We start from the raw sequence: 26,707 nt of genomic DNA, 5'->3' as shown, positions 1-26,707 counted from the left end.
ATGAAAAACCAGAGAAACTTACCTACCCATCTAAAGAGGAAAAGATGTATCATAGAATAGCTAAGGATGAGCACAAGAGTAATTTTTAATTTTCTCCATCTGTGTGATGTTGAGAGCTGATCCTGGCAGAAAGTGCTGGTTTCTTTGTAGATGTGCTGTGTTGAACATGTTCTGCAGATAGCAGAAAGAACAGTCAGCTATTTTTGAAATTAGAAGCTAGTTATTTACAGAGCACATGTGAGATGGTTATGTTGAGTAGGGCTCGTCATGTGAAGATGATGAAAAGAGATCAGACTACAAATATTAAAGAATTTTAGCAGAGATAAAATTTTCTGTGGGGAAAAATTGAGTAACTATTGTAAATGGTGAATGGGCCAATGGAAGCACACAACAAAATCTTGATCTTCGTTAAACTGAGTTTTGATAGCTGTTGTTGACTTAAAATCTACAGGCATGGTAGGTCACTCATAAACATTGGCTAAGAATTGATGCAAGTTTTGGATTGATACACTTGAAAAAGCTATTTCATAGTAAACATTTAAAAAAATGCAAACATTTTAATAAAAGGAAATATCAGAGAGGTAAACAGACAATCTTTAACAAATGAAGCACTGTGAAGTTAATCTGTGTTTGGTTTCCTTAGATGTATGGCTGTTCTACATATTTAAGTTGTTAATCTGTGTTTGGTTACCATTTAAATTAGGGCTGTAAAGTGATTTAAAAAATTAATTTCGCAATCTTTTTAAGCGCGTGATCAATCTTTTTAAGCACATGATTAAACAACAATAGAATACCATTTATTTAAATATTTTTGGTTTTCTACATTTTCAAATATATTGATTTCAATTACAATGCAGAATACAAAGTACACAGTGCTCACTTTATATTTATTACAAATATTTTCACTGTAAAAAACAAAAGAAATAGTATTTTTCAATTCACCTAATACAAATACTGTAGTGCAATCTCTTTATCATGAAAGTTGAACTTACAAATGTAGAATTATGTACAAAACCCCCTGGTATTGAAAAATAAAACGATGTAAAACTTTAGAGCCTACAAGTCCACTCAGTCCTACTTCTTGTTCAGACAAACAAGTTTGTTTACCTTTGCAGAAGATAATACTGCCTGCTTCTTGTTTACAATGTCACCTGAAAGTGAGAACAGGCGTTTGCATGGCACTTTTCTAGCTGGTGTTGCAAGATATTTACATGCCAGATGTACTAAAGATTCACATGTCCCTTGATGCTTCAACCACCTTTCCAGAGGACATGTGTCCATGCTGATGATGGGTTCTGCTCGATAACAATCCAAAGCAGTGTGGACCAACGCATGTTCATTTTCATTATCTGAGTCCGATGCCACCATCAGGGGGTTGGTTTTTTTTATTTTATTTTTTTGGTGGTTCAGGTTCTGCAGTTTCTGCATCAGAGTGTTGCTCTTTTAAGTCTTCTGAAAGCATGCTCCAAACCTCATCCCTCTCAGATTTAGGAAGGCACTTCACGCCTGTTCTCACTTTCAGGTGACGTAATTAAGAATGGGCAGCATTATCTCCCACAAATGTAAACAAACTTGTTTCTCTTAGCGACTGGCTGAACAAGAAGTAGGACTTTTAACATAGTACTGTACCATATTAGCTTTTTTTTTTTTTTTTAAATCTGCTGCTGCCTGATTGCATACTTCTGGTTCCAAGTTTGCTGTGTGGTTGACCAATCAGTTCATAACTCTGGTGTTCGTAACTCTTAAGTGCTACTGTGTTTGCATTTTGCTCTAGATGTTGGTCATCTTAACTGTCAAATATCAATAACTACTTTAAAAAAAAAAAGTTGAAACCCTTTCATTGTAGAATGTGACCTTAAGGTGCATGGTGGTTATGGATACATGTTTTGTTTTGATTTCACATTTTAAAATTTACTGTATATTAGAAAATGTTATGTCAAAGTCTTCACGATTTTTTGGGGGTACAACTCGTAATTTTTGAAAATGAACTAAAAAAACATGAGACTTTTTTTAAAGTACTAAATGTTGGCTTCTTTTTATGTTGGTTTTTCAGTTTTTGAGCCTTTAGGATTTATGTTTTCGAGGCCTTCTCATTGACCACAAGGGCTAGAAACTTGAAGGTGGTTTTTCTGTTTTTTTTGTTTTGTTTTGTTTTAAAATGAATGTTGAGATTTGTGCATACTCAAATGAGGCTCAGACCTCCAGCTTTTAAGAGAAACACCATGTAACATAAGACTGGTGATAGTATCAAGCGAATTGGCAACAATGGGCCACAAGCAGTTGCTGTATTTTACATTGAGCAGAAAAATTCCGCTTCTAACTAAATATAATGACTTTCTTCACACGAGGAGCAGGCCCACTGACATAGTTCTGTGTATGGAATTCTCACTATAGTCTCTGGAATATTTTAACAGGGTGGGGTGGAGAAGTATCTTAATTTCACTTAATTTTTTTTGAAAACCATGCTGCTCAACACTGAAAATTAAATAATCTCATGTAAATTCCAATGAAAGCTAATTGCAAAGGGAATTCAGGAATTGGTAACACTCCAGTGCTTTCTCCTTAGTTTAGATTTTGAACTCCAATCACAATAATGATTTTATTTAGAGAAAAAAATATATGGCTCTGACTCCAATCTAGTCCCCATTAACGTTTGTGAAGTTTCCTGCTTCTAGAGTACATGGTGGTAAGGAGAGGTTGAAGACCTTTTATAAATTAGAGACATTGTTAGCTGTGTCCTGAACAAAAAATGTACCTTGGCATTTGTTGTGTGTTAAAGCTTTTACTGTAGATATGCACAACTGTGAAAGATGAAAATACCTTCCTTTGCACAAGTTACTGCTGTGTGTGTGTGTGTGTGTGTGTGTGTGTGTGTGTGTGTGTGTGTGTGTGTGTGTGTGTGGAAATTCTGTTACACAAACTGCTACCTACCACAACCTGTATTCAGCAATATTTTCAAATAATGTAGTTTTGTGCACAAAATATAACCCCTAATATATACCTATAGATATTTTTGTGCATACAGCAGTTAAATGAATAAATGCAGAGGTGTTAGCAAATCGGGTCCAATATGAATTTGAAACTATTTTATACATAAAAAGAAAAGGAGTACTTGTGGCACCTTAGAGACTAACAAATTTATTTGAGCATAAACTTTCGTGAGCTACAGCTCACTTCATCGGATGCATTCAATGAAGTGAGCTGTAGCTCACGAAAGCTTATGCTCAAATAAATTTGTTAGTCTCTAAGGTGCCATAAGTCCTCCTTTTCTTTTTGCGAATACAGACTAACACGACTGCTACTCCGAAACCTGTTTTATACATAGACTTTCTTCTGTGTTTGTGGAACTCACTAAGTGCTTTTCATGTCAACATTGATATACGATAAGATTATATAACTTTTTAAAACGCTTAAAGTGGAAAAGATCTAGAGAACATGGTGCATATAGATTCCCCAAAGCACCTTGCAGATGAATTGAAAGCTAGCAGGTTCTTTTTTACCAAATGTATGAACAGTTGAGTGCAATTTGTTAAGCCAACAGTTTTGTATGAATTTGAATTTGTATGCAGACTCAAGATGAAATCAAGTTTAAACTCTTTTTGCTGAAAGTATTTTGTTTGAACTAACCTCATCCCTTATCTGATGTTTGCAGTGATTGTCAGCTCTTTATGTAGGACCTCAATCTCATATCTCATAGCAAACTGACTTCCAAAAGGCTTGTTCTAAAAAATGGCAAAATGTAATACCCTTATTGTGGAAAATACTGTGGGAAGGACAAGTACATGATTTAGTGTATTGATTCTTTAATTGCTAATAGGAGAGAGCCGTCCTCAAGAGCTCTTTCTCCTGCTTTCATGACTGACAGCCTCTAGACTCATAATGGACAAGAAGCCTCCCAAATGAATTTTGTTCCCTTCCTTGGGCCTCTAATCATCTAACCCAAATGTTCCTCCTCAAAACACATCCTTATGATTCTTATCAGAAAGGCAGTTAAGTTAGTTCTCATACCTCCTATATTAGAACCCAGCTCTTTGAAAAGAGAAGCTACCATGTAAATGGTAGTTCCATGTTTGTCTCTATTTACAGATTATATTTGTTTCCAAATAAAAGGATCTCTCCACAGCATCCTGCACCAGCATTAATTTGAACACAGTTTGTGTTAAGAATTGAAAATTCCACCCAGCATGGCCATGCTATAGATCGTAGACTGAGAACGGCATTGTTCACTATAACTTTCATGGAAGTTAATGTTTGAATGAGAGTACAAACTACATTTTGTTTTTCCAGCTCTGTCAGACTTCCTGTATGATGATGGGCAAGTCACTTAATTTCTCTATCCCTCAATTCCTCATCTGAAAAATGAAAATACTATTATTTCCATTTCTCACAGGGGTGATGCAAGAGTGAATTAATGTTTCTGGGTTAGTCAGATACCACTGTGAGTGCCATAGAGAAAAGTTGGCTTGTAACGAAAACCTTAACTCTTTTCGAATGTATGCATTAAAATACTGTTGACTTACATGATCCCATACTAGTTCTCAAATAATATCATGTACATTATCGCATGGTTATTTCTATACCTGCTATAGGATATCAGTTATATTTTTTCAGTTATTGTCATACATGTGTCTGAATAAATTTCAGACTGGGGGAGTAGGTCTGGGAATTATTAAAATAATGTGCTTCCAATAAGCATAAGGTTCTGTATACCCCAAAGAACACACACCTGTCATCTTTTTTTCACTGTCCACTTCTGCATATTTTTAATGTGGAAGAATCCTAAACTGAATAGGAATAAAGAAAAAACAAAGCTTCAAGCATGTGAAGAATCCATTACCAGGAAATGCTGACTTTTCTGCTGTCAGGAGGAGAATGCTCTGCATCATTGCTAGGCATTACTTAAATAGCATAGTCCATGATTAAGGTGCTTTTTCTTGCTTACAACTTGCTTTCTGACTAATTGCAAGGTGTTTCTGACTTTAAGGTGTTGGGGGAAGAAGCAGGACAACAAAACCAGCCCACAGTTCATGTGTCTTTCTCCATATTCCAGCGGTTTTAAGAAATTTTTCCATAGCACTTCACAACAAGGTGGAAAGTGGGGTTAAGTGTAGGCTTGTGGTTTGGACATGGGACAAAATTCAGGAGACAGAAGTTTTTCCTCAGCTCTGCCACTGTCTTGTTGTTTGACCTTGGGCAAGTCATTTATGATTTCATTTTCAAAGGTGTTCGAGCACTTGCGGTCCCCATTGACGTCAGTGGGATTTGTGGACCACAGCACTTCAGAAAATTAGGCCATTCTAGCTCCCTGTACTCCAGTTCCTCCCCCTTCCCCCCTTCTTTATCTCATAGGTGTAATAAGGTTGAATTTATTCATACTCACAACGCTCTCTCAGATCCTGAGAGAGAGAACACTATAGAATTTACCATTTTATTATGTTCTCATGTAATTATTTTTAATATGATCCATAGAAATGTCCTAATGTGCTTAATTTGAGGCATATGTTTTGTTTTGGTTTTATATCTTAATAGAGTACTATTGAAGTAAAAATAATACTCTTGGTTTGGTTTTGTTTTTAGCTGAAGGGGTCAGAACTAGAAATCACACTTGTCAGAGGAGGCTTACATCATCGTGTTGACCCAGCCTGTGCTTATGTCAATCTCAACATTTGTATTAATGGTAAAGAGCAAGGTAGGAGATTTTTGTTTTAATTAGACATATTTAATGTTTCAGAGCCATCACCGCATAAGATGAATTAAGGAATAATCTGAAAGATAACTGAACAAAGAGGTTATGTGCACAAGGTGGTGCTGACTTCCTTTATGAGTTGTTGTAAATAGTATTTGATAAAGATTTATTGAGGAAATCTAACTATCACTGTTATAACTATGTCTTTCAATGAAAGATGATACTCAACTGGGTAAAAGAAAATAGTGTGTATAATGCTTTTTAATTTATTTATTTACCACTACATGCACATAAGGTTTTGCAAAAGAGACAGTGCCCTGCTGAAAGAGTTGACAACCTAAGTATCCAACCCAGAAATCATTCTACTACGGTGTGTAGCACATACTGCTCTGAATAGCCAAATGAACTATTCAGAAGTAAGCACTATGCTTGTTGATAAATATATTGCAGGATTGGATGCTAAATTAAAACAAGAATGGGGGTATAGCAGGTGGCCTGTGCCTGAAAGAGCCTGTGGAATCAGGGAGCAGCAAGCTTTTGCTTAAGGAGAAGCACAACCGGAAAGTGATGGAAACCAGCTGATCCAGTTGAGTGCAAATGGTTGGCTCTGAATAGATTCCCAGGGTGATTTCCCAAATCAGAAGAGACAGAGCCACATTCTCATAGCTCCATACTTACTGAGGCAGCTTCGGCTGTTTGACCTACTGCAAATGTCCATCCAACCACGGATCCAGCTCCTGGACTGTTTAGACCTGATCTCCCAACACCACAGCCAGGTTCTCCACCCAGACATGAAATTACTGTGACTGAGGGCATGACAGTTGGCTGGTACCATAGACAAGGACTGTTCCCTGCAGGTCCAGGAAATCCTGACAGAGAGCAGAAAATATTTAACCAGAAAGACTTATTCATCTCCTTGTGAGTGGTTTTCAATATGGATAGCCCAACATGGTCTGAATCTGATTCAGATCTCAATACCATAGATATTTGACTACCTGTTGCACTTAAGAGGCTGATATTTCACTTCTAAGGTCCAACTTGCAGCAATTTCAGCTTGACATCCTCTGGTACAGTCATGCTCTGTCTTTTCTCATCCAATAATAACAGAGTTCCTCAAAAGGTTGTTACGTATTTACCCACAGATCAGAGAACCTACTTCTGCCAGAGACTTCAACATAGTCAACCTGAGGTTCATAGAGCCTCCTTCTGAACCTCTTTCACAATGTTCCTTACATCACTGTGCTGACTCTGAAGATGGTCTTCCTTATGCTGGTCACTTGGGCAGGAGTGATTGAGCTTCAGATGCTTGTAACTGAACCCCCTGTACAACAAAGGGGTACTAAAATCTGACCTGAAATTCATTCCCAAAGTAGTTTCAGACTTCCATTTAAACTAGTCAATCAACCTATCATCTTCCTGAAACCATACTCTGCACCAGAAGAAAACAAGTTGCCTGCATTAGTTGTGTCCAGGACTTTACTTTGTGACATTAATAGGCGCAATCCATTCAGACTGTTGCAGTGTCTATGTCCAGCTATAGATGGGCATTCTGAAGGTCAGGTCATCTCATCACAGCAACTTTCAAAATGGATAATGTGATGTATCTCACTGTGTCACCTGTTGATTGGAGTTGTCTTTCACGCAGAACATCCAGGCTCCCTCCTCCTGCTTCAGAAATATAATAATACAGTATCAGAAATCTGCAAAGTGTTGATGTGGAGTAACCCACTGGACCTTTGTCTAACATAGTGTCTTGGATTTAACTGATAGGTCAAACTCTTAGGAGAGCAGAACTACAATTCCTGTTTGATGCAGCTGGAACTCCTCATTCCCACTGTTTTGATGGGATACTGTTTGTGAGTCACCTACAGTGGGATCCACCCTGACACATACTCAAAAGGATGGTTACGTATGCTTAAGGCTGTGATTTAGTCACAGAGGTTGCAGAAGTCACGGAATCGGTGACTTCCAGCAGCCTCTGTGACTTCAGCCTGTGGTGGTTGGGAGCTGCAGGGTCTCCCGCTGCCTGCTGTGGCAGGGAGTTATGGGGTACCCCCGCCAACTCTGACGGCCCTTGGAGCTCCAAATCCTTGTGGGTGGCAGGGATACCCCGCAACTCCCTGCCGCCGCCACTGGCAGGGGTATCCTGCAGCTCCCAGCGGGTGGCGGCATGGCAGAATGCAGATAAAACCATAAGAATGGCCATGCTGGTTCAGACCATCTAGCCCTGTATCCTGTCTTCTGGCAGTGGCCAATGCCAGGTGCTTCAGAGGGAATGAAAAGAATAGATAATCATCAAGTAATCCATCCACTGTCGCCCATTCCCAGCTCCTGGCAAAACCACAGAGCAGGAGACATACAATTGTCCATCAAGGAGTTCAGTCACAAATTTTAATTTTTTTTAACTAGCGTCATCAGCTGGAAGCATGTCCTCTGGAATAGTTGTTGAAGCATGAAGGGGCATATGAATGTTTAGCATATTTGGCATGAAAATACCTTGCAATGTCAGTGTGGTGGGTTGGATCCCACTCTTCCGGAGTGCCACCTGATGTGCTGGGGTCCCACTGAGCCTGCCTGTCCCACCAGCCTGGGTTCCGCTTACTCTGGGCTGTTGTGACAGGCTCTCAAGCTCCCTTCCAGCATATACACAGGTAGGGACACATCCAGCTGCAGAATCACACAGAGTCTGCACTCAGCTCTGTGTGGGAAGACTCAGCTCAGGAAATTGCCCAGCATGCTGGTGCATGCACTCCCTGGAGTATAAACCCAAAATTATATTGTTTTTTGCATTGTATAGCGATCATAGAATCATAGAATCTCAGGGTTGGAAGGGACCCCAGAAGGTCATCTAGTCCAACCCCCTGCTCGAAGCAGGACCAATTCCCAGTTAAATCATCCCAGCCAGGGCTTTGTCAAGCCTGACCTTAAAAACCTCTAAGGAAGGAGATTCTACCACCTCCCTAGGTAATGCATTCCAGTGTTTCACCACCCTCTTAGTGAAAAAGTTTTTCCTAATATCCAATCTAAACCTCCCCCACTGCAACTTGAGACCCATTGAGACCAACTTGAGATCTATACAGCGTAAGATCATGAAATTCACCTACTCCCTCAATGTGGAGGAAGATATGCACAACTTTTTGCGCCCCCCCCCCCCAGTTATGAATTGCACAAACTGGGTTTAGAATAAACAAGAAAACAAGTTTATTTACTACAAAAGGTAAATTAAGTGATTATAAGGGATAGCAAAGAGGACAAAGCAGATTACTGAGCAAATAAAACAAAACACGCAAACTAGGCTTAATACATTAAAGAAATTTGGCTACAAATAGTAAGTTCTCACCCTAAATGTTGCAGGTTGCAGAGTTTCTTGAAGGTAAACTGAACTGCTTGCAGTTTAAATCTCCAGGGTTTCCTTTCTCACCTGGGCTCAGCCCCTGGCGCCCCTCATCTTAGTTCCTTTGTTTCTTCAGGTGTTTTCAGCAGTCTTTCTTCCTGGGCAGGGAGGCAGTGGAGAAGAGCCAAGATTAACTCACTCGCCAGCTTTAAATAGGATTTGCATATGGCGGGAATCCTTTGTTTCCCATCCTGTGGAAAAATATCAGCATTTTAAGACCTGCTATCCAGTACCAGATGACATGATCACATGACCCTGCAGTGTCAAAGCAGCATCCCAAGCAACTTCTCAGGAGGGAGGGAGATTAGTATCTTCAAAGTCCTATTGTCCTTCCTAATGGCCCATCCAGGCTGATTGCATATTGTATGGTGGGCGATCCCCAAGTACACACACAGTTGTAATTGTTACATAGTCAATATTTCTAACTTCAGATACAAAAAATGATACATGCATATAAACTGGATAATTACATTCAGTAAATCATGACCTTTCTAATGATCCTGCACCTGACCCATCTTGCATAAAACCTATCATAGTTATGTCATATTCATATAACAATATTTCTATGAAGAATATGGGGTGTAAGGTCAGAGCCAGTTACAAAAGTGCCATGCGAACACCTGTGCTCACTTTCAGGTGACATTGTAAATAAGAAGCGGGCAGGATTATCTCCCATAAATGTAAACAAACTTGTTTGTTTTAGTGAATGGCTGAACAAGAAGTAGGACTGAATGTACCTGCAGGAGCTGAAGTTTTACATTGTTTTGTTTTTGAGTGCAGTTATGAAAAAAATAATTGTACATTTGTAAATTGCACTTTCACAATACAGAGATTGCACTACAGTACTTATATGAGGTGAATTGAAAAATACTATTTTTGTTCTTTTTTACAGTGCAAATATTTGTGATAAAATAATATAAAGGGAGCACTGTACACTTTGTATTCCGTGTTGTAATTGAAATCAATATATTTTAAAATGTAGAAAAAATCTAAAATATTTGATAAATTTCAATTGGTATTCTGTTATTAACAATGTGATTAAAACTGCAATTAATCACAATTAATTTTTTTAACCAAACTAATTTGTTTTGAGTTAATTGCTTGAGTTAATTGTGATTAATGGATAGCCCTGGAAATAATGCATTCATAACTATCTGGTCGAGTTCTAGTGCTCAGATTTTGTTTATTTCATGGATATCACACATAGCAGTGAAATATATGTTCCTTCAACCTACCAGAACCTAAGCTCTGGTATTCACTTGACTGATGCATGATAGGGAAGTACACTAATAAATCCAGTACAAGGTTAAACATTGTTTTTGAAGACTTCCATTCTTTAAAGTGTGTAAGATTTTTCTGTGTTCAAATATGATGTCAGTCTCCAAGGGACACAGGGATTCACCCTGAGAGGAGCAAACCCAAAATGCCAGCTGGGATATTGCAGCTCCCATAAGATACTGAAAATAATTGGTTTTGAGTATTGCACTGTTTTGTTTTTGAAATGATGGCAGTATTTTGAGCTGCTATGTTTATTATGAATATCAAAATGATAATAGCTTAAATTCTCTTTTTAAAGGTGCCTCTGAGAGGGTCTTTTGTGTTTTAATTGAACTTGAATGCTAAATTTGTGACAGGTTTCAGAGTAACAGCCGTGTTAGTCTGTATTCGCAAAAAGAAAAGGAGTACTTGTGGCACCTTAGAGACTAACCAATTTATTAGAGCATAAGCTTTCGTGAGCTACAGCTCACTTCATCAGATGCATATTGTGGAAACTGCAGCAGACTTTATATATACACAGAGAATATGAACCAATACCTCCTCCCACCCCACTGTCCTGCTGGTAATAGCTTATCTAAAGTGATCATCAGGTGGGCCATTTCAAGTGACAGCCTCCCAAGGCTTCTGCAGCTAAGAGGGTCCCTACGCCTTGTCCCTTATTCGTCTTTCCGCGGAATTGAGTGACCGATCCTGGCTTGGCACCGCTGGAATCGAGAGATGCAAGGAGGGTAAGAAGCACCCACACCTGATCTCCTATCTTTAGTGTACACATATTTTGAAATAGAGCTCTATACTTTGTTTTCTTTCTTTGGGATTGTGGCTTCAGTTTTGTAACTTGTTTGTGTGTGTAACATCTCTACATTTAAATAAGTAGGCACTAGCAATTTTGTAACCACATGATTAGAATCTAGCTTAATAAATTTTGGTAACCATTTATGCATAAGCCTGACTTGTTTTCTCTGGTTTACTGTAAAGCAGCCAACACAATTAAAGAACCTCAGCCGTTTGGGCTCTAAAGCCTGGCCATTAGGTGAGAGTACTAAGAGCCTAGCGTTGAGTTGTGCCGCCTCCACGGGGCAAACTCTTGGGGCACCTGTCAGTCAATCCTGGCTGCCCGCTGCGAAGGAGCTCTGAGCTCTAGCAGTTAAAGTCACGGGTGTGGAGAGGCTCTTAGTGCTGCCATTGGGGCACCTGTCAGTCAGTATTGACTGCCCGCTGCGAAGGAGCTCTGAGCTCTAGCAGTTAAAGTCACGGGTGGTTAGGACCTTGGGGCATCCGTCAGCCTAGCCCGGGCTGCCCGCCGCGAAGGGACAGTGCGTCCTAGCGGTTAAAGTCACGGATGGTATAAACGGGCATAGCTGGCACCTCACCAAACATCCTTGGCCGTCGGCTAACAGAAATTGGAGAGTGAATTTGTGTGGGGGGGTGGAGGGTGAGAAAACCTGGATTTGTGCTGGAAATGGCCCACCTGATGATCACTTTAGATAAGCTATTACCAGCAGGACAGTGGGGTGGGAGGAGGTATTGGTTCATATTCTCTGTGTATATATAAAGTCTGCTGCAGTTTCCACGATATGCATCTGATGAAGTGAGCTGTAGCTCACGAAAGCTTATGCTCTAATAAATTGGTTAGTCTCTAAGGTGCCACAAGTACTCCTTTTCTTTTTGCTAAATTTGTGGTGGAACACCAATTTAACTGTATTCATGTTGACACTTCCTTAATAGAAATCTGTAGCATAAAATAGTGTCTGTCTACAGGGCAAAATACTGCATGTCTATAGAGCATCACTATTTTGGACTTTACCCAGTATGTGCTTAAGAGTGATGAAGCTGCCAGTTAATTGTAAACCACTCCTACATTTGGCACATGAGTTACTTTCACTTAATTTCAAATATACTGCACCGAGCCATCATGTAATATATACATAAATAATTGATTTGATTTCATTATAGTCTCTTAATTTAATTTGCATGTATGTACATCTCCCTGGTAGATTAATATGCAAACCAATCTCCTGCATGTGCTAGATTTTAATGAGTGTGTATTGCATTTAGGCCAGTCCTTGCCTACAGACAGCCCCCCAACCTGAAGCAAATACTCACCAGCAGCCACACACCACATAACAGAACCACTAACCCAGGAACCTATCCTTGCAACGAAGCCCGTTGCCAACTGTGTCCACATATCTATTCAGGGGACACCATCACAGGGCCTAATCACATCAGCCACACTATCAGAGGCTCGTTCACCTGCACATCTACCAATGTGATATATGCCATCATGTGCCAGCAGTGCCCCTCTGACATGTACATTGGTCAAACTGGACAGTCTCTAGGTAAAAGAATAAATGGACACAAATCAGATGTCAAGAATTATAACATGCATAAACCAGTCGGAGAGCACTTCAGTCTCTCTGGTCACTCGATCTCAGACCTAAACGTCGCAATATTACAACAAAAAGACTTCAAAAACAGACTCCAACGAGAGACTGCTGAATTGGAATTAATTTGCAAACTGGATACAATTAACTTAGGCTTGAATAGAGACTTGGAGTGGATGGGTCATTACACAAAGTAAAACTATTTCTCCATGTTTGTTCCCCGCCCCCCCTCCCCCCCCCACTGCTCCTCGGACATTCCTGTTAACTGCTGGAAATGGCCCACCTTGATTATCACTACAAAAGGTTTTCTCCCCCCGCTCTCGTGCTGGTAATAGCTCATTTTAAGTGATCACTCTCCTTACAGTGTGTATGATAACACCCATTTTTTCATGTTCTGTGTGTATATAAATCTCCTCACTGTTTTTTCCACTGAATGCATCCAATGAAGTGAGCTGTAGCTCACGAAAGCTTATGCTCAAATAAATTGGTTAGTCTCCAAGGTGCCACTAGTACTCCTTTCTGCGAATATACATTCAGTGTATATTTTTGAGTTGTATATTGATTTATCCAATACAATATAAAACATTTGCACACAGGATTTTGGTGTAGCAAAGGAGCAGATTATTTGTATTTACACTTTTCAAGAAATACCCAAATTGTCTACGTCACATACAAATAAGTATGTCTCTGTACTGTTATTTTGTTACGAAGATGGCATCACGCATAAATATTTGCTTCCTTTTAGATTTAAATTCATTTTTCTGTCAAAGTGTATAGGATTATTGCTGATTAAAGCTACTGAGAGATGCCCACACAAATTCTGCAGTGGAGATTAGATTTCTTTTTACTAAACCTATCCAGAAACAGGGTTTTTTTCTCTTATAATGGGCTTAATTTAAGAAAAGAGGAGACCCATAGTTCATATTCCTGGGATAAAGAAATGTGAGACACATTTTTTTGTTCACTATAATCAGTATTGATTTTACATAATATAGCAAACCAATTCTAAGTAGTTCATCATTGCAAAATACAAATTCATTTCTTAAATAAAATTCATTTTAATTCTTCATTTTTGTTTTTATTTTTAGATGGTGTGTTGCTGCTGGAAAATCCAAAAGGAGATAATAAATTAAACTATACCAAACTTGTGGATGTTGTGTCCTGCATTTTTGGCCTTAAAAATTCAAAGCTGTTAGTTTTCAATGGAAAATCAGGTAAGTGATGTTTGCGGATGAAAGCTGAGAAAGTGCATACAGTAGCGATTCAGTTGATTTTCAAAGAATGTCACTGGCAGCTTGTATCCTTTAATGTATCATTTTCTCAGATTGTCTATATGAAGTTTCTAAAAAAGAGCTCCTGGGAAGTATGCCCAGTATTCTAGGGCTGATTTTTACTAAGCATATGAGAACGTTTTTATAGATAGTTTACAGTTATAAACTATCTAAATGGTTTTAAAAGTTCTTGCTAAATGGTGTTCATCACTTTTGTTATGCGATCCATTTCCAATTTGTATTTCTTTTTCAGTTCTCATTAGGATGAAATTTCATCCATTTGAGAAAGCATTTTCATCAGTTTAGTACTGTACCATGAGTTGGCAAGCTGCCATAAAATATAGTTGCATGATTTTGCAAATACACTAATAGATGGCGTTAGAACTTAAATTGAGTACAAACTGATTTTCCTTTTTAGTCAAATTCTTTGCTGTTGCCATACTTTTGTATTTTACAGCAGAGCAGTTTGAAGATCTCCAGGCTTCTTCTGTTAGAGAACAGTTTATTTTGAAAACATTTTTATAGGATTGAATTTGTGCTCAGACTCTGTAAACAAATGAAAATGTAAAGTGCACTTTATGGGTTATGTACAGAGCACACATAATTTAGCAAGCATAACGGAGATAGAGTGGCTGATACAACAGAAACTAAACACTGAAATATGTTGCAATTCGTGACCATGAGATGTTGGCAAACAAGCTGGCTTTATTTTCTTGTCTTCGAGATCAAGATTCTGTTTTATGATAAGATTACATTTTGTATTCTGTTGTATTGGAATTAAGGGACAATTAATTGGCTGGTAGTGTAAAGACCCTAAGTAACCAAACCACTCAGTGAATAAATCAAAAAAGAGAAAAGAATTAGCTGCATCAAAGTAAAAACTTTGATTAGCAAGAATTGGAAATTTATTTTTATAGTATATTAGTGAGTTCTTTACAGACATGTCACTGTGAGTAGTATTGCTCTAGAGAGTTTTAAAAACTGAAGCATTTAAAGTTAATATGGATTCTGCAAATTACACAATTCAAGGTTCAACAGGATTGGATAAAGGAGACCTGAAGACAGTGTTTGCAAAATTGACAGAGGTCAATGGTTATGAAAAATTTGTTTTTTATCTTTAAAATTACTTAATCCTGAAGAATAGCTAATATTAAAGGGGGGGGGGGATGAATGTAATAATTTGATCACCGTGAATGGAAAGTATGAACAGTTGCCCTAAAATTCCTACAGGGCTATTAGGAGCAGAAGTTTGTGCCCATACATTACATCACTGGACCAGTAACTTGCCTTAGATCTGTGTCCCCACCATTTTTTTTTCTTACATTTTTGCTTTCCTGTTTCTCACTCCCTGAAAAAATATTTTTTCTCTTCATGTCTTTAGTAGAAGTCTTTTGGGGTACCCTTACTGAGTCTCTCTATCTGACACACTCCATTTGCCTTATTCAGCTTGTTAATAGCCAGGACACTTAAAGTGGTTGGTTGCACAGAACCAAGTGGAATATTTCTACCATATGAAAAGAGTACTCTGCTTTTCAGGATTGCTTAACAAGATCATTTAAAATAAAGTTGGCTGTGGAAGAAAACCTTTCCTTAAAATAATTTTCCAAATAGCAACAATGTATTGTATTTGGAATGAGGAGAACAAAATCAAAGTAGTCTGGTGTGAAGTTGTAGAGATAAGTAGTCGGTAGAACCATAGTAGCTGATTGGTTGGACAGAAGGGTGCAGCATTCTATTTGCTCCTAAGGGGAGGATTTATAAGCCCTTCCCCTTGTCCAAGGGTACCATTCTGCTCAGGGAAGATACCCTTTCCCCATCTCTCCACGGTATTAAGGAAGGGCTGGGTTTTGGGGCATTGCTCTGGGCATCGTGCTAACTGCCTTTTTGGAGGTAGGAAGGAATTTTTCCCGCACTGCCAGATTGGTCTGGATAGGGTGGGTTTTCTAGTCTTCCTCTCAGGGACTTGGTGGGTAGGTTACACTGTAAAATTCAATTTATTGCTACTTGACAGTAGTCCAGTTAAGGTGATTGTTCAGTGGCGGGTCTGGTATCTCCTAAAGAAGGTGGGGAGTGGGGTTGGAGCACCTTATGTCTGGTACAGCAAGGACACAGCCCTCTCTTCTCCAGATCCTTAACCCTTGTCTGAGGCGAGGGTGGTGGGGCCTCAGGACATTGCTGGGACCGAGTTAAGTGAGGGCTAACAGCAGCCTTCAACCAGATGGAATAGGTTACAAAGAAAGAATGACCTGAACTGGATAAGTTATTGCTGGATAATTCTCAGATGTGTTCCTTAATGAAGCTGTGGCCTATTTAAATCACATTCCTGATGTCTAGTCTGTCTTCCTCTGGCGTCCAGGACAAAGGGTCTCAGCAGAAAATAAATAAAGCTGTAAACCATTTAAAATTAAAAGTATTTTTTTAAACAGTTAAGATTAAATGTACACATTGTGCAGTTGTGGATAAGCTAAATTTTTTCCCCTTGGGAGGTGGTTTGGCCTAGACTGAGAAGGACTAGGGTTTTGGGAAGTCCATCTTACTGCCATCCCAGTTGAGTGGCTGTGCTTTCCAACTACAAACCTCAGCTCCAGGCTGAACTGAAGGGTTTTTTAAAAGCTTTAATATTGATGTACAATGATGGTTTGTGATTTTTCACACTTTTTATATCAAGTATGTGAAAATATTGCTTTCCATCTACTCTGAAAGACTTTTTTTTTTTTTTAAGTAAATGGTGACAGTATTGCAGATGGAGAGTTGTCTTTGTGTTGACATGGCAACGGCCCTGTGATGCAAAATACTAGAGTAACTTGAAAGATAAATCACAATTCCTGTCACTCATGCTTGTCCACCTCCTACCTGGATTATTCCAGGGATCCAGTATTACTGTGAGCTCCTTGGACCATGTCTCTTACTTGTTCTGTAAAACACCTTGCACATTTAAGGTGCTGTATAATTAATACATAGTAATCATGGGTTTAGTGCATGGCAGTGCTAGGCACAGCTGCTCTAGCTTCATGCAGCTTAAAAATAACTGCTGCTACGTCTCTCTACTTTATAAATTCTTCTCACTAAGTATTGTGCATTAGTGACTTGATTTTTTTTTTTCTGCTTTGTTTGAAAAGTAACTGTTAACCCTCTGGAGACAGCAGACACATACACATGTAAACACATCCCCTTCAGCATTCTGTTTGCTGGAAAATGCTAACATAAAATTTTAGTAGTACTTGTGGTACCTTAGAGACTAACCAATTTATTTGAGCATAAGCTTTCGTGAGCTACAGCTCTTTGTCGGATGCTGTAGCTCACGAAAGCTTATGCTCAAATAAATTGGTTAGTCTCTAAGGTGCCACAAGTACTCCTTTTCTTTTTGCGAATACAGACTAACACGGCTGTTACTCTGAAACCCGTAAAATTTAAGTTTAGCTTTAACCCGGCCCTTTATTCCTGAAAACTGTCGGCTTCATGAGAAAGCAGGGAATTTTGTGCATTTCTTTATTGCCTAAGGATCTTGTGGAATATTTTGTTTCCATAAATACTTGCTGTTGCATCAAATACTCCCCCTGATCCTTGGAGTAAGATGTACCATACCATTAGTTTCACATTAAAATGAAATGAACAGACAGAAGCAATACACTTGTCAGAACATATTAACAGAGAGGACTATAGCTCCCCAAGTGATGAGGGTCATTGGTAAGCTTTGTCATTGTCTGATTCAGCATTTTGAAGGGAAAACTTAGCCATATCAGCTTTAGTGAAGTCCATTGACATAGTGTTCTAAATTATTTATCCCTCCTATGGTCTCATTTTACTACAACAAAGACGGTATCAGGATGTTTTAGTATCTTAAAATCTTTGGTTTTTCAGTTAGTGGCTTAGATGGAAAAATACTTTTTTGTTCCTAGTGTTATACCCACAAGCTTAGATATTTACTGTGAGTAGCTGAAAGCCCATGCTGTCTCATGGGTGTAATTTGTAAAGTTATATGTGGTATTTTTAAAGCCAAAAATAGCTGAGAACTTTAAATAATTGGATAGTAACAGGCCATGAATCCCAGTGATGATTGAACCTGGTGATGTTCTAAGCAAAAAGAGCTCACAACCGTGCTTGTTTTTTCAACCTGTTTTTTCTGAGCCCCTCCTCCCCCTCACCCCCCATGCAATAAAAATTCCATGGCCCACCTGTGCAACAACTGTTTATCACTAGATTTAAAAGCCAGGGCTGGTGTTAGGGGGTAGCAAGAGGAGCAACTGCCCAGGGCCCCATGCCATAGGGGGCCCTGTGAGGCTAGGTTGCTCAGGCTTCAGCTTCAGCCCCAAGGAGCAGGGCTTGGGATTCAGCTTTCTTCCCTGGGCCCCAGTGAGTCTAACGCTGGCCCTGCTCTCTGGTTTATTTTGGTGGCCCCCCAGGTGGCCCCAGACCCCTGGTTGAGAACTGCTGTTGTGGCTGTTTCCATCACTTCACACCGATTCAGCAGACATTCTGGGCTTCAGAGTGATGTTTAAGGTCATTGTTGTGTTCATGTATGGGTGGTTGTGTTGGATTTATGTCTCGGAGGTTTGTGTTGATTTATGTGAGCGGCTTTAGGGTGTATGGGTGTGACAGTTGGGCCAAGTAATCCACTGTTTGTGCACAACTTCGTCATACAACTCATGAAACTGTTGCATGCAACTTAGCTGTAGAGTGAGGGTGGTGACTGGTTGAGTTATCTCTGATAGCATAATAGTTTAGGACTCTTGGCATGTCATAGATTCTTGTCTTACAGTAGCTGTACACTGCATGAGTGTAATTCGTTAAGTCAAAATGGCTGAGAACTAAAAAATTGGAGGGTAGCAGACCAGAAAACGCAGTGATAATTCAACCTGGTGATATTCTGCACAAAAAGAGTTCTCAGCCATGTTTGTAGCTGCTTCCATCACTTCACACTGACACAATAGACATTTTAGGCTTCAGAGTGACATTCCTGGACTCTTATTATATAGATACATCTGTGGGCTTGTCTACATGGAAACAATGCTTGGCATGCTAGTGTACTGTTGAATCACAGCCTGACTTCGCTACACTGCGTCTCCATGTAGTCAAGCTCTGCTTGTTAAAAGCTTGAGTGACATGTGAGTCACCTCTCTCTGACAGCTGACAGCTCCATCACTCCAGGCCACTGCTTATCAAAAAGGGGGCATGAGAAAGTAAACATTTTAGTTGTTGCTCTTTGACTCTGTTTTGGGTATTACATGCAAACGCCAAGGGCTTCATACACAATCAAATCATTTTATTAGCCACTGCCTTTGCATTAATTGGCATCTGAAGCGTCAGAAAAATACCTTGAATAAATCATTGTCTAAAACATGTTCTATGATGCTTCAGCTAACAAAATTGAGATAGAAGCGAAGACTTCAAAGTTTTAATTTGATGGTTTGGAAATGGCTGATACAAAGGAATCATTGTTGGCTTACTATAAACAAGCAAGCTATTTATTGTATATATAGTTATGATTCTAGAAGTTGACCTACCGAGTAGGTGTGTTTCCTGGCTTTCCTGTATGAGGGCTGTACTTCTAAGTGACATCATCTTAACTTCCCAGCCTCTTATACAATCTTCGAAGTTTTTTGCACGATAGTGCTGTTGTGCATTCTGAGCCCATTATGCTTAACATATTAATTGCCATAGCAGATGAGATACTTTGTATCATAAAACAAGGTATCTCTAACTCACTGTACAAGTTCACTTATGTTTTTCAGAATGAAGAAATATATCTCTCTTGAGAAAGGAAATCTGAAAAGGAAAGCATTTCTGTAATGGAAACAGTAGCTAGAAATACTCTGTCAGTTAATCAGATGAGAGCTAGATGTTAATTAGCCTGTAATGGCCTGACTGGTCTCATTTTTCTTTTCAGAACTGTTGAGCAACACTGACTTACTGAGTCTCAGTGGAAAGACTCTTCATGTGACATCAGGGTCAGCCCCTGCTTTGATCAATACCCATGATACCCTCGTCTGCCAGTATATCAACTTACAGCTAGTGAATGCAAAACCACAAGGTACTGTATGTAGGATATTTCTCATTTCAGTTACTGGTTTTATCTGTTGTAATTTAAGTTTTCGTGAACACTATTCACTTGAGATCTATACATGTTTGGACTGGTAGTTGGTGTGTTCTACTTACGGTATCCCATATAAGAGAAACTTTCTAATGTACAAAGTGGAAGATGAGTTTTAGTTTTTCCTCACTTCTTTTGAAAAAGAGAGAAAGATGAGTTGAGAGAGGGGGATGATGGTCTTATTGGCATTTAAATATGAGTTTCAGAATAGTTTCTTCTATTTCTAACTATTCATTTGCATATGCAAAACTTGTTCTGAAAGGCTACAAGCCTAAAATTGACTTGAAAAGGCCAGCTTCTCTTGTAATGGGATTGTCACTGAGTGCATGATGCAGGAGTCAAAACCACTGCTTTTACGCAGATTTAAAAAATAGGGGAATTATATCATCATCAATCTAGAGATCAATACGCATGTGTAATTTGGTTTCTTCTTCATTGATCCCATTGTATGCTCATTCCTTTGCCTCCCCTCCATCATTACTTTGCCTCCAAAAGACTTATTTGCCTTTCCAGTGAAGGCTTTGTTTTAGGCCTGGATTCCGTGCAAATAACTGCCCTTATTCCTGCATGGATTCTTTTGAAGTCACTGGAAATCAGCATGGGCTGACGCTGGGCAGAAAATAGGACCATAATCAGCAATATATTTGGTGTTTTTCCTTGAGCATTTATGATCTGTACTTCTGTGAAAGATCACCTGTGTCTTACTGAAATATTTGTTTTCCATAACCCCTCTTCAGCTACTGTGGCCTGCCCATTGTAGGGGACCTAGTGATTTCCTTTCATTTGTTGATGTGCTCACAGAGTTCAGTGCTTATGGATCTATAGCTCAAAAAGACAACTTTCCAGTGATTAATCTGTGATAGATATTTGTTGTAATATTTTAGCTTAGACATAAGAACAGCCATACTGGGTCAGACCAAAGGTCCATCAAGCCCAGTATCCTGTCCTCTGACAGTGGCCAATGGCAGGTGACCCAAAGAGAGTGAACAGACAGGTTATCCTCAAGTAATCCATGCCCTGTCACCCAATCCCAGTTTCTGGCAAACAGAGGCTAGGGATACCATTCCTGCCCATCCTGGCTAATAGCCATTAATGGACCTATCTTCCATGAATCGATCTAGCTCCCTTTTGAACCCGATTATATAATTGGCCTTCATAACACCCTCTGGCAAGGAGTTCCAGAGGTTGACGGTGTGTTGCGTGAAAAATGCTTTCTTGTGTTTGTTTCAAATCTGATACCTATTAATTTCATTTGGTGGCCCCTTGTTCTTTTATTATGAGAGGGAGTAAATAACACTTCCTTATTTACTTTCTCTATACCACTCATGATTTTATAGACCTGGGTAAGTGAATGCTATTAAGGAATGATGTTGAGGAAACAGGTGAATTGAAGGAATAAGTCCTATGGGTCAAGACAAATGCAAATGTGTAATATGAGGCAGTTTTCCCCGCTCAAATAGCAATAATGCACAATTTGTTGCCTTAGAGTGTCTGAAAGGAGTGGTGGGAACTCTTCTAATGGAAAACCCAGTTGGTCAGAATGGACTAACATATCAAGGTCTTCTCTATGAAACAGCAAAAGTGTTTGGACTCAGGAGCAGGAGGCTAAAATTGTTCCTAGATGAAGCACAAACACAGGGTAAGTTACTTAATGCCTGAGTGTACTGTAGATTTTTTTGCTTATGTACTTTGTTTCTCTTCAACAGCAGCGATATATCCTTTTAATTGGATTCCAGTGAATTAACTTAGTTGCCTACAGTCAAAATTTCTTTCTAATTATCTTGCCTGATAATTGATTGTCTTCTACTTAGTTTTTTAAATCCTTAGATTAGTACGTAAGTGTTTGCAATATCAGGGCCTTAGTGTGTTCATCAGACTTGCGTGCATTTGATCTGTGGTAAATCTGTTTAATCCAAAGTACATCATATACATACCAACAGAGAGTACTTTTAATGTAGTAAAATTTTGCATGAGTAGTGCAGTTACATGCATTGGCTGAAATGGCTAAGAATAGTTTTCTAGGAGCCTCTTCAGTTGAAATTGAAAGGTCAGTCAGTAATGAAAATGTTAGGTATGTACTGATGTCATGAGTAAATTTAAAAAGAAGTCTCTACTTAGAGGAAAAAAATAATTTAAATAGTAGCAGAATCTTTTTGGGAATCTGTTCTGCAGTAAACTGCACATTGTTATAGGAATGACTTGATTTTTTTCTTTTGGCCAAAGGGAATGGAGGAAAGGAGTATAACTGTATGGATCAGAGCAGGCATTTCAGAATGTTGTATAGATCGGAATCCGAGCAAGTGACACACTTTTTTACCTGTTATTTTTCATTTTGAACAATTGATTCAGTATTACCCAGTTTAATTCCACCAGCCTATGCTTTCACAATCATGAAGCACGTCTACTGAGTTTATCTATGAATTGCTCACACTAATGTTCAAAGTAGTCCATTTGAGTCTGTATTCAGTGTTAATAAGTGCTAGTCTTCAAATATTTTGAGTGCTTTCATTTTATTGAGGTAAGTGTTTGGTTGTATATGTGCACTTCAGAATCTGTTGGGGGAGACCATAACCCCAGAACTGTCTACTTGATAGGTTCTCCTAGTCATTCCAAAATTATCGTCTGAGCCAAGACTCAGGTTTATATCCTAGGTCATACTAGGTGTTGTTTCATGTGAACCACAAATACTGGTTATCCAAAAGAACTTTTCTTCAGTGAGGTGGTTGTGAAATGTTGTAACTGCTAGTTTGAACTCCTGCTAAAGAGAATTTGCATGGTTGATGTTAGTTAATATAGAGGAATGAAAATTACCATCATTAAATCACTGCAGAAGACATAAGAACAGAATATACAGAAAGCACAGTTTTAATTTGTGTAAATGTGGCTGTATGTGAAATCTTGCTGACTAGAGAGAACGCTGTCACTTAGCAGCAGTTGATGTTACACTTTATTATTAAAACCACATCTGTCTTTGGATTCTGTCAATGTTATTGCAGGGCAGAAAGATCTCAGTGCAGTGAATGATCAGTGTAGCTGCTCGAATTATCACAGAGAAAATACTCGCTTGAAATAGTAAAATAAATGAGAAAAACAGTGTGATGTACAGTTTCATAGATATTTAGGTCAGAAGAGACCATTATGATCATCTAGTCTGACCTCCTGCACAACGCAGGCACCATTCCTGCAAAAAACCTCACACCTATATCTGTGCTATTGAAGTCCTCAAATCGTAATTTAAAGACTTCAAGGAGCAGAGAATCCTCCAGCAAGTGACCCGTGCTCCATGCTACAGAGAGAGGCGAAAAACCTCCAAGGCCTCTTCCAGTCTGCCCTGGAGGAAAGTTCCTTCCTGACCCCAAATATGGCGATCAGCTAAACCCTGAGAATATGGGCAAGATTCATCAGCCAGATACTACAGAAAATTCTTTCCTGCGTAAGTCGGATCTCACCCCATCTAATAGCCCATCACAGGCCATTGGGCCTATTTACCATGAATATTTAATTACCAAAACCATGCTATCCCATCATACCATCTCCTCCATAAACTTATCGAGTTTAATCTTAAAGCCGAATAGATCTTTTGCCCCTACTGCTTCCCTTGGAAGGCTATTCCAAAACTTCACTCCTCTGATGGTTAAAAACCTTCATCTAAGTTCTAGTCTAAATTTCCTAGTGGCCAGTTTATATCCATTTGTTCTTGTGTCCACATTGGTACTGAGCTTAAATAATTCCTCTCCCTCTCCGGTATTTATCCCTCTGATATATTTATAGAGAGCAATCATATCTCCCCTCAACCTTCTTTTAGTTAGGCTAAACAAGCCAAGCTCCTTGAGTCTCCTTTCATAAGACAAGTTTTCCATTCCTCGGATCATCCTAGTAGCCCTTCTCTGTATCTGTTCCAGTTTGAATTCATCCTTCTTAAACATGGGAGACCAGAACTGCACATAGTGCATTCCAAGTGAGGTCTCACCAGTGCCTTGTATAATGGTACTAAAACCTCCTTATCCCTACTGGAAATACCTCGCCTGATGCATCCCAAGACCGCATTAGCTTTTTTCATAGCCATATCACAATGGCGACTCATAGTCATCCTATAATCAACCAATACTCCAAGGTCCTTTTCCTCCTCCGTTACTTCTAATTGATGCGTCCCTAGCTTATAACTAAAATTCTTGTTATTAATTCCTAAATGCATGACCTTACACTTCTCACTATTAAATTTCATCCTATTACTATTACTCCAGTTTACAAGGTCATCCAGATCCTCCTGTAGCGTATCCCTGTCCTTCTCTAAATTGGCAATACCTCCCAGCTTTGTATCATCCGCAAACTTTATTAGCACACTCCCACTTTTTGTGCCAAGGTCAGTAATAAAAAGATTAAATAAGATTGGTTCCAAAACCGATCCTTGAGGAACTCCACTGGTAACCTCCCTCCAGCCTGACAGTTCACCTTTCAGTAGGACCCGTTGTAGTCTCCCCTTTAACCAATTCCTTATCCACCTTTCAGTTTTCCTATTGATCCCCATCTTATCCAATATAACTAATAATTCCCCATGTGGCACAGTATCAAATGCCTTACTGAAATCTAGGTAAATTAGATCCACTGCGTTTCCTTTGTCTAAAAAATCTGTTACTTTCTCAAAGGAGATCAGGTTGGTTTGGCACGATCTACCTTTTGTAAAACCATATTGTATTTTGTCCCATTTACCATTGAATTCAATGTCCTTAACTACCTTCTCCTTCAAAATTTTTTCTAAGACCTTGCATACTACAGATGTCAAACTAACAGGCCTATAATTACCCGGATCACTTTTTTTCCCTTTCTTAAATATAGGAACTATGTTAGCAATTCTCCAATCATACGGTACAATCCCTGAGTTTACAGATTCATTAAAAATTCTTGCTAATGGGCTTGCAATTTCTTGTGCCAATTCCTTTAATATTCTTGGATGAAGATTATCTGGGCCCCCCCGATTTAGTCCCATTAAGCTGTTTGAGTTTCGCTTCTACCTCAGATATGGTAATGTCTACCTCCGTATCCTCATTTCCATTTGTCATGCTACCATTATCCCTAAGATCCTCTTTAGTCTTATTAAAGACTGAGGGAAAGTATTTGTTTAGATATTGGGCTATGCCTAGATTATCCTTGACCTCCACTCCATCCTCAGTGTTTAGCGGTCCCATTTCTTCTTTCTTTGTTTTCTTCTTATTTATATGGCTATAGAACCTTTTACTATTGGTTTTAATTCCCTTTGCAAGGTCCAACTCTACTTGACTTCTAGCCTGTCTCACTTTATCCCTACATGTTCTGACCTCAATAAGATAGATTTCCTTGCTGATCCCTCCCTTCTTCCACTCCCTATATGCTTTCTGCTTTTTCTTAATCACGTCTCTGAGAATGCTTGCTCATCCAGCTTGGTCTACAACTGCTGCCTATGAATTTTTTCCCCTTTCTTGGGATGCAGGCTTCCAATAGCTTCTGCAGCTTTGATTTAAAATAATCCCAGGCCTCCTCTACCTTTAGATCCATAAATTCTTCAGTCCAATCCACTTCCCTAACTAATTTCCTTAATTTTTGAAAGTCAGCCCTTTTGAAATCAAAAACCCTAGCTGCAGATTTTTATTAATCCTTTCGTTCAGTTTGAACTGAATTAGCTCATGATCACTTGAGCCAAGATTATCCCCTACAACCATTTCTTCTGAGGTCCTCACTACTCACCAAAACCAAATCTAAAATGGCATCCCCTCTAGTTGGTTCAGCAACTACTTGCTGAAGGAATCCATCAGCTATCGCATCTAGGAAAATCTGAGCCCTATTATTATTACTAGCACTCGTCCTCCAGTCTACATCTGGGAAGTTAAAGTCTCCCATGATCACGCAGTTTCCATTAGTATTTACTTCATTAAAAACATTAAAAAGGACTCTATCCATATCCAAATTAGATCCCGGCGGTCTATAGCACACCCCAAGCACTATCCCAGGGGAGGCTCTAATAGTTTTCTTCCCCAATTTAATTTTTGCCCAGACAGACTCGGTCATATCCATTTCATCGCTTCTTATTTCTTTACATTCTATCTCATCATATCAGTGCTACTCCACCACCTTTACCTTTATTTCAGTCTTTCCTAAACAGCACATACCCTTCAATACCTGTAGTCCAGTCATGACTACTATTCCACCATGTTTCTGTTATCCCTATAATATCTGGTTTCACTTCCTGCACCAGTAGCTCTGGTTCCTCCATTTTGTTACCTAGGCTCCTCGCATTGGTGTACAAACATCTTAATTTTTGCTGTTTGGCCTCACTCACTTTCTGTACCCTATTAGGCACGGTCATTTTACTGCCAGTAGACCCTATTAGACTTGTATCTACACTGCCCTTCCTCCTACCCACGGCTGTATCCACTCTTACTTCATTTTCTTTCCTCTCAATGCTAAATTCTGGCGTGGAGATTACCTGGATATCTCCCAACCATCTCCCCCAAATTCCTAGTTTAAAGCTCTCTTAATCAGTTGTGCCAGCCTCCATCCTAGAAGTCTATTTCCTTCCCTACTCAGATGAAGTCCATCCCGAGAGAACTGTCCTCTATCCATGAATGCCTC

General features: G+C 39.2%; 1 protein-coding gene across 2 annotated transcripts in view; it reads left to right on the top strand.

Annotated features, from left to right (window-relative positions):
* Positions 1 to 26,707, top strand: part of IARS1 (isoleucyl-tRNA synthetase 1) — a 180,950-nt gene that overhangs the window by 136,410 nt on the left and 17,833 nt on the right. The window contains exons 30-33 of one of the 2 annotated variants that reach the window (XM_084634253.1): positions 5,578 to 5,689; positions 13,828 to 13,953; positions 19,898 to 20,041; positions 21,678 to 21,740. In XM_084634253.1, coding sequence (XP_084490379.1) covers positions 5,578 to 5,689; positions 13,828 to 13,953; positions 19,898 to 20,041; positions 21,678 to 21,740 — 445 coding nt within the window. Of the gene's footprint in view, positions 1 to 5,577; positions 5,690 to 13,827; positions 13,954 to 19,897; positions 20,042 to 21,587; positions 21,741 to 26,707 lie in introns of both variants that reach the window. The other variant, XM_084634252.1, reaches the window with a different exon arrangement.

This window comes from Lepidochelys olivacea (genome assembly GCF_965140295.1).
Source record: "Lepidochelys olivacea isolate rLepOli2 genome assembly, chromosome: 7".
Classification (NCBI taxonomy): domain Eukaryota; kingdom Metazoa; phylum Chordata; order Testudines; family Cheloniidae; genus Lepidochelys; species Lepidochelys olivacea.
The sequence above is the reverse complement of the archived record's forward strand: the minus strand, read 5'-3'. Positions and strand labels throughout refer to the sequence as shown.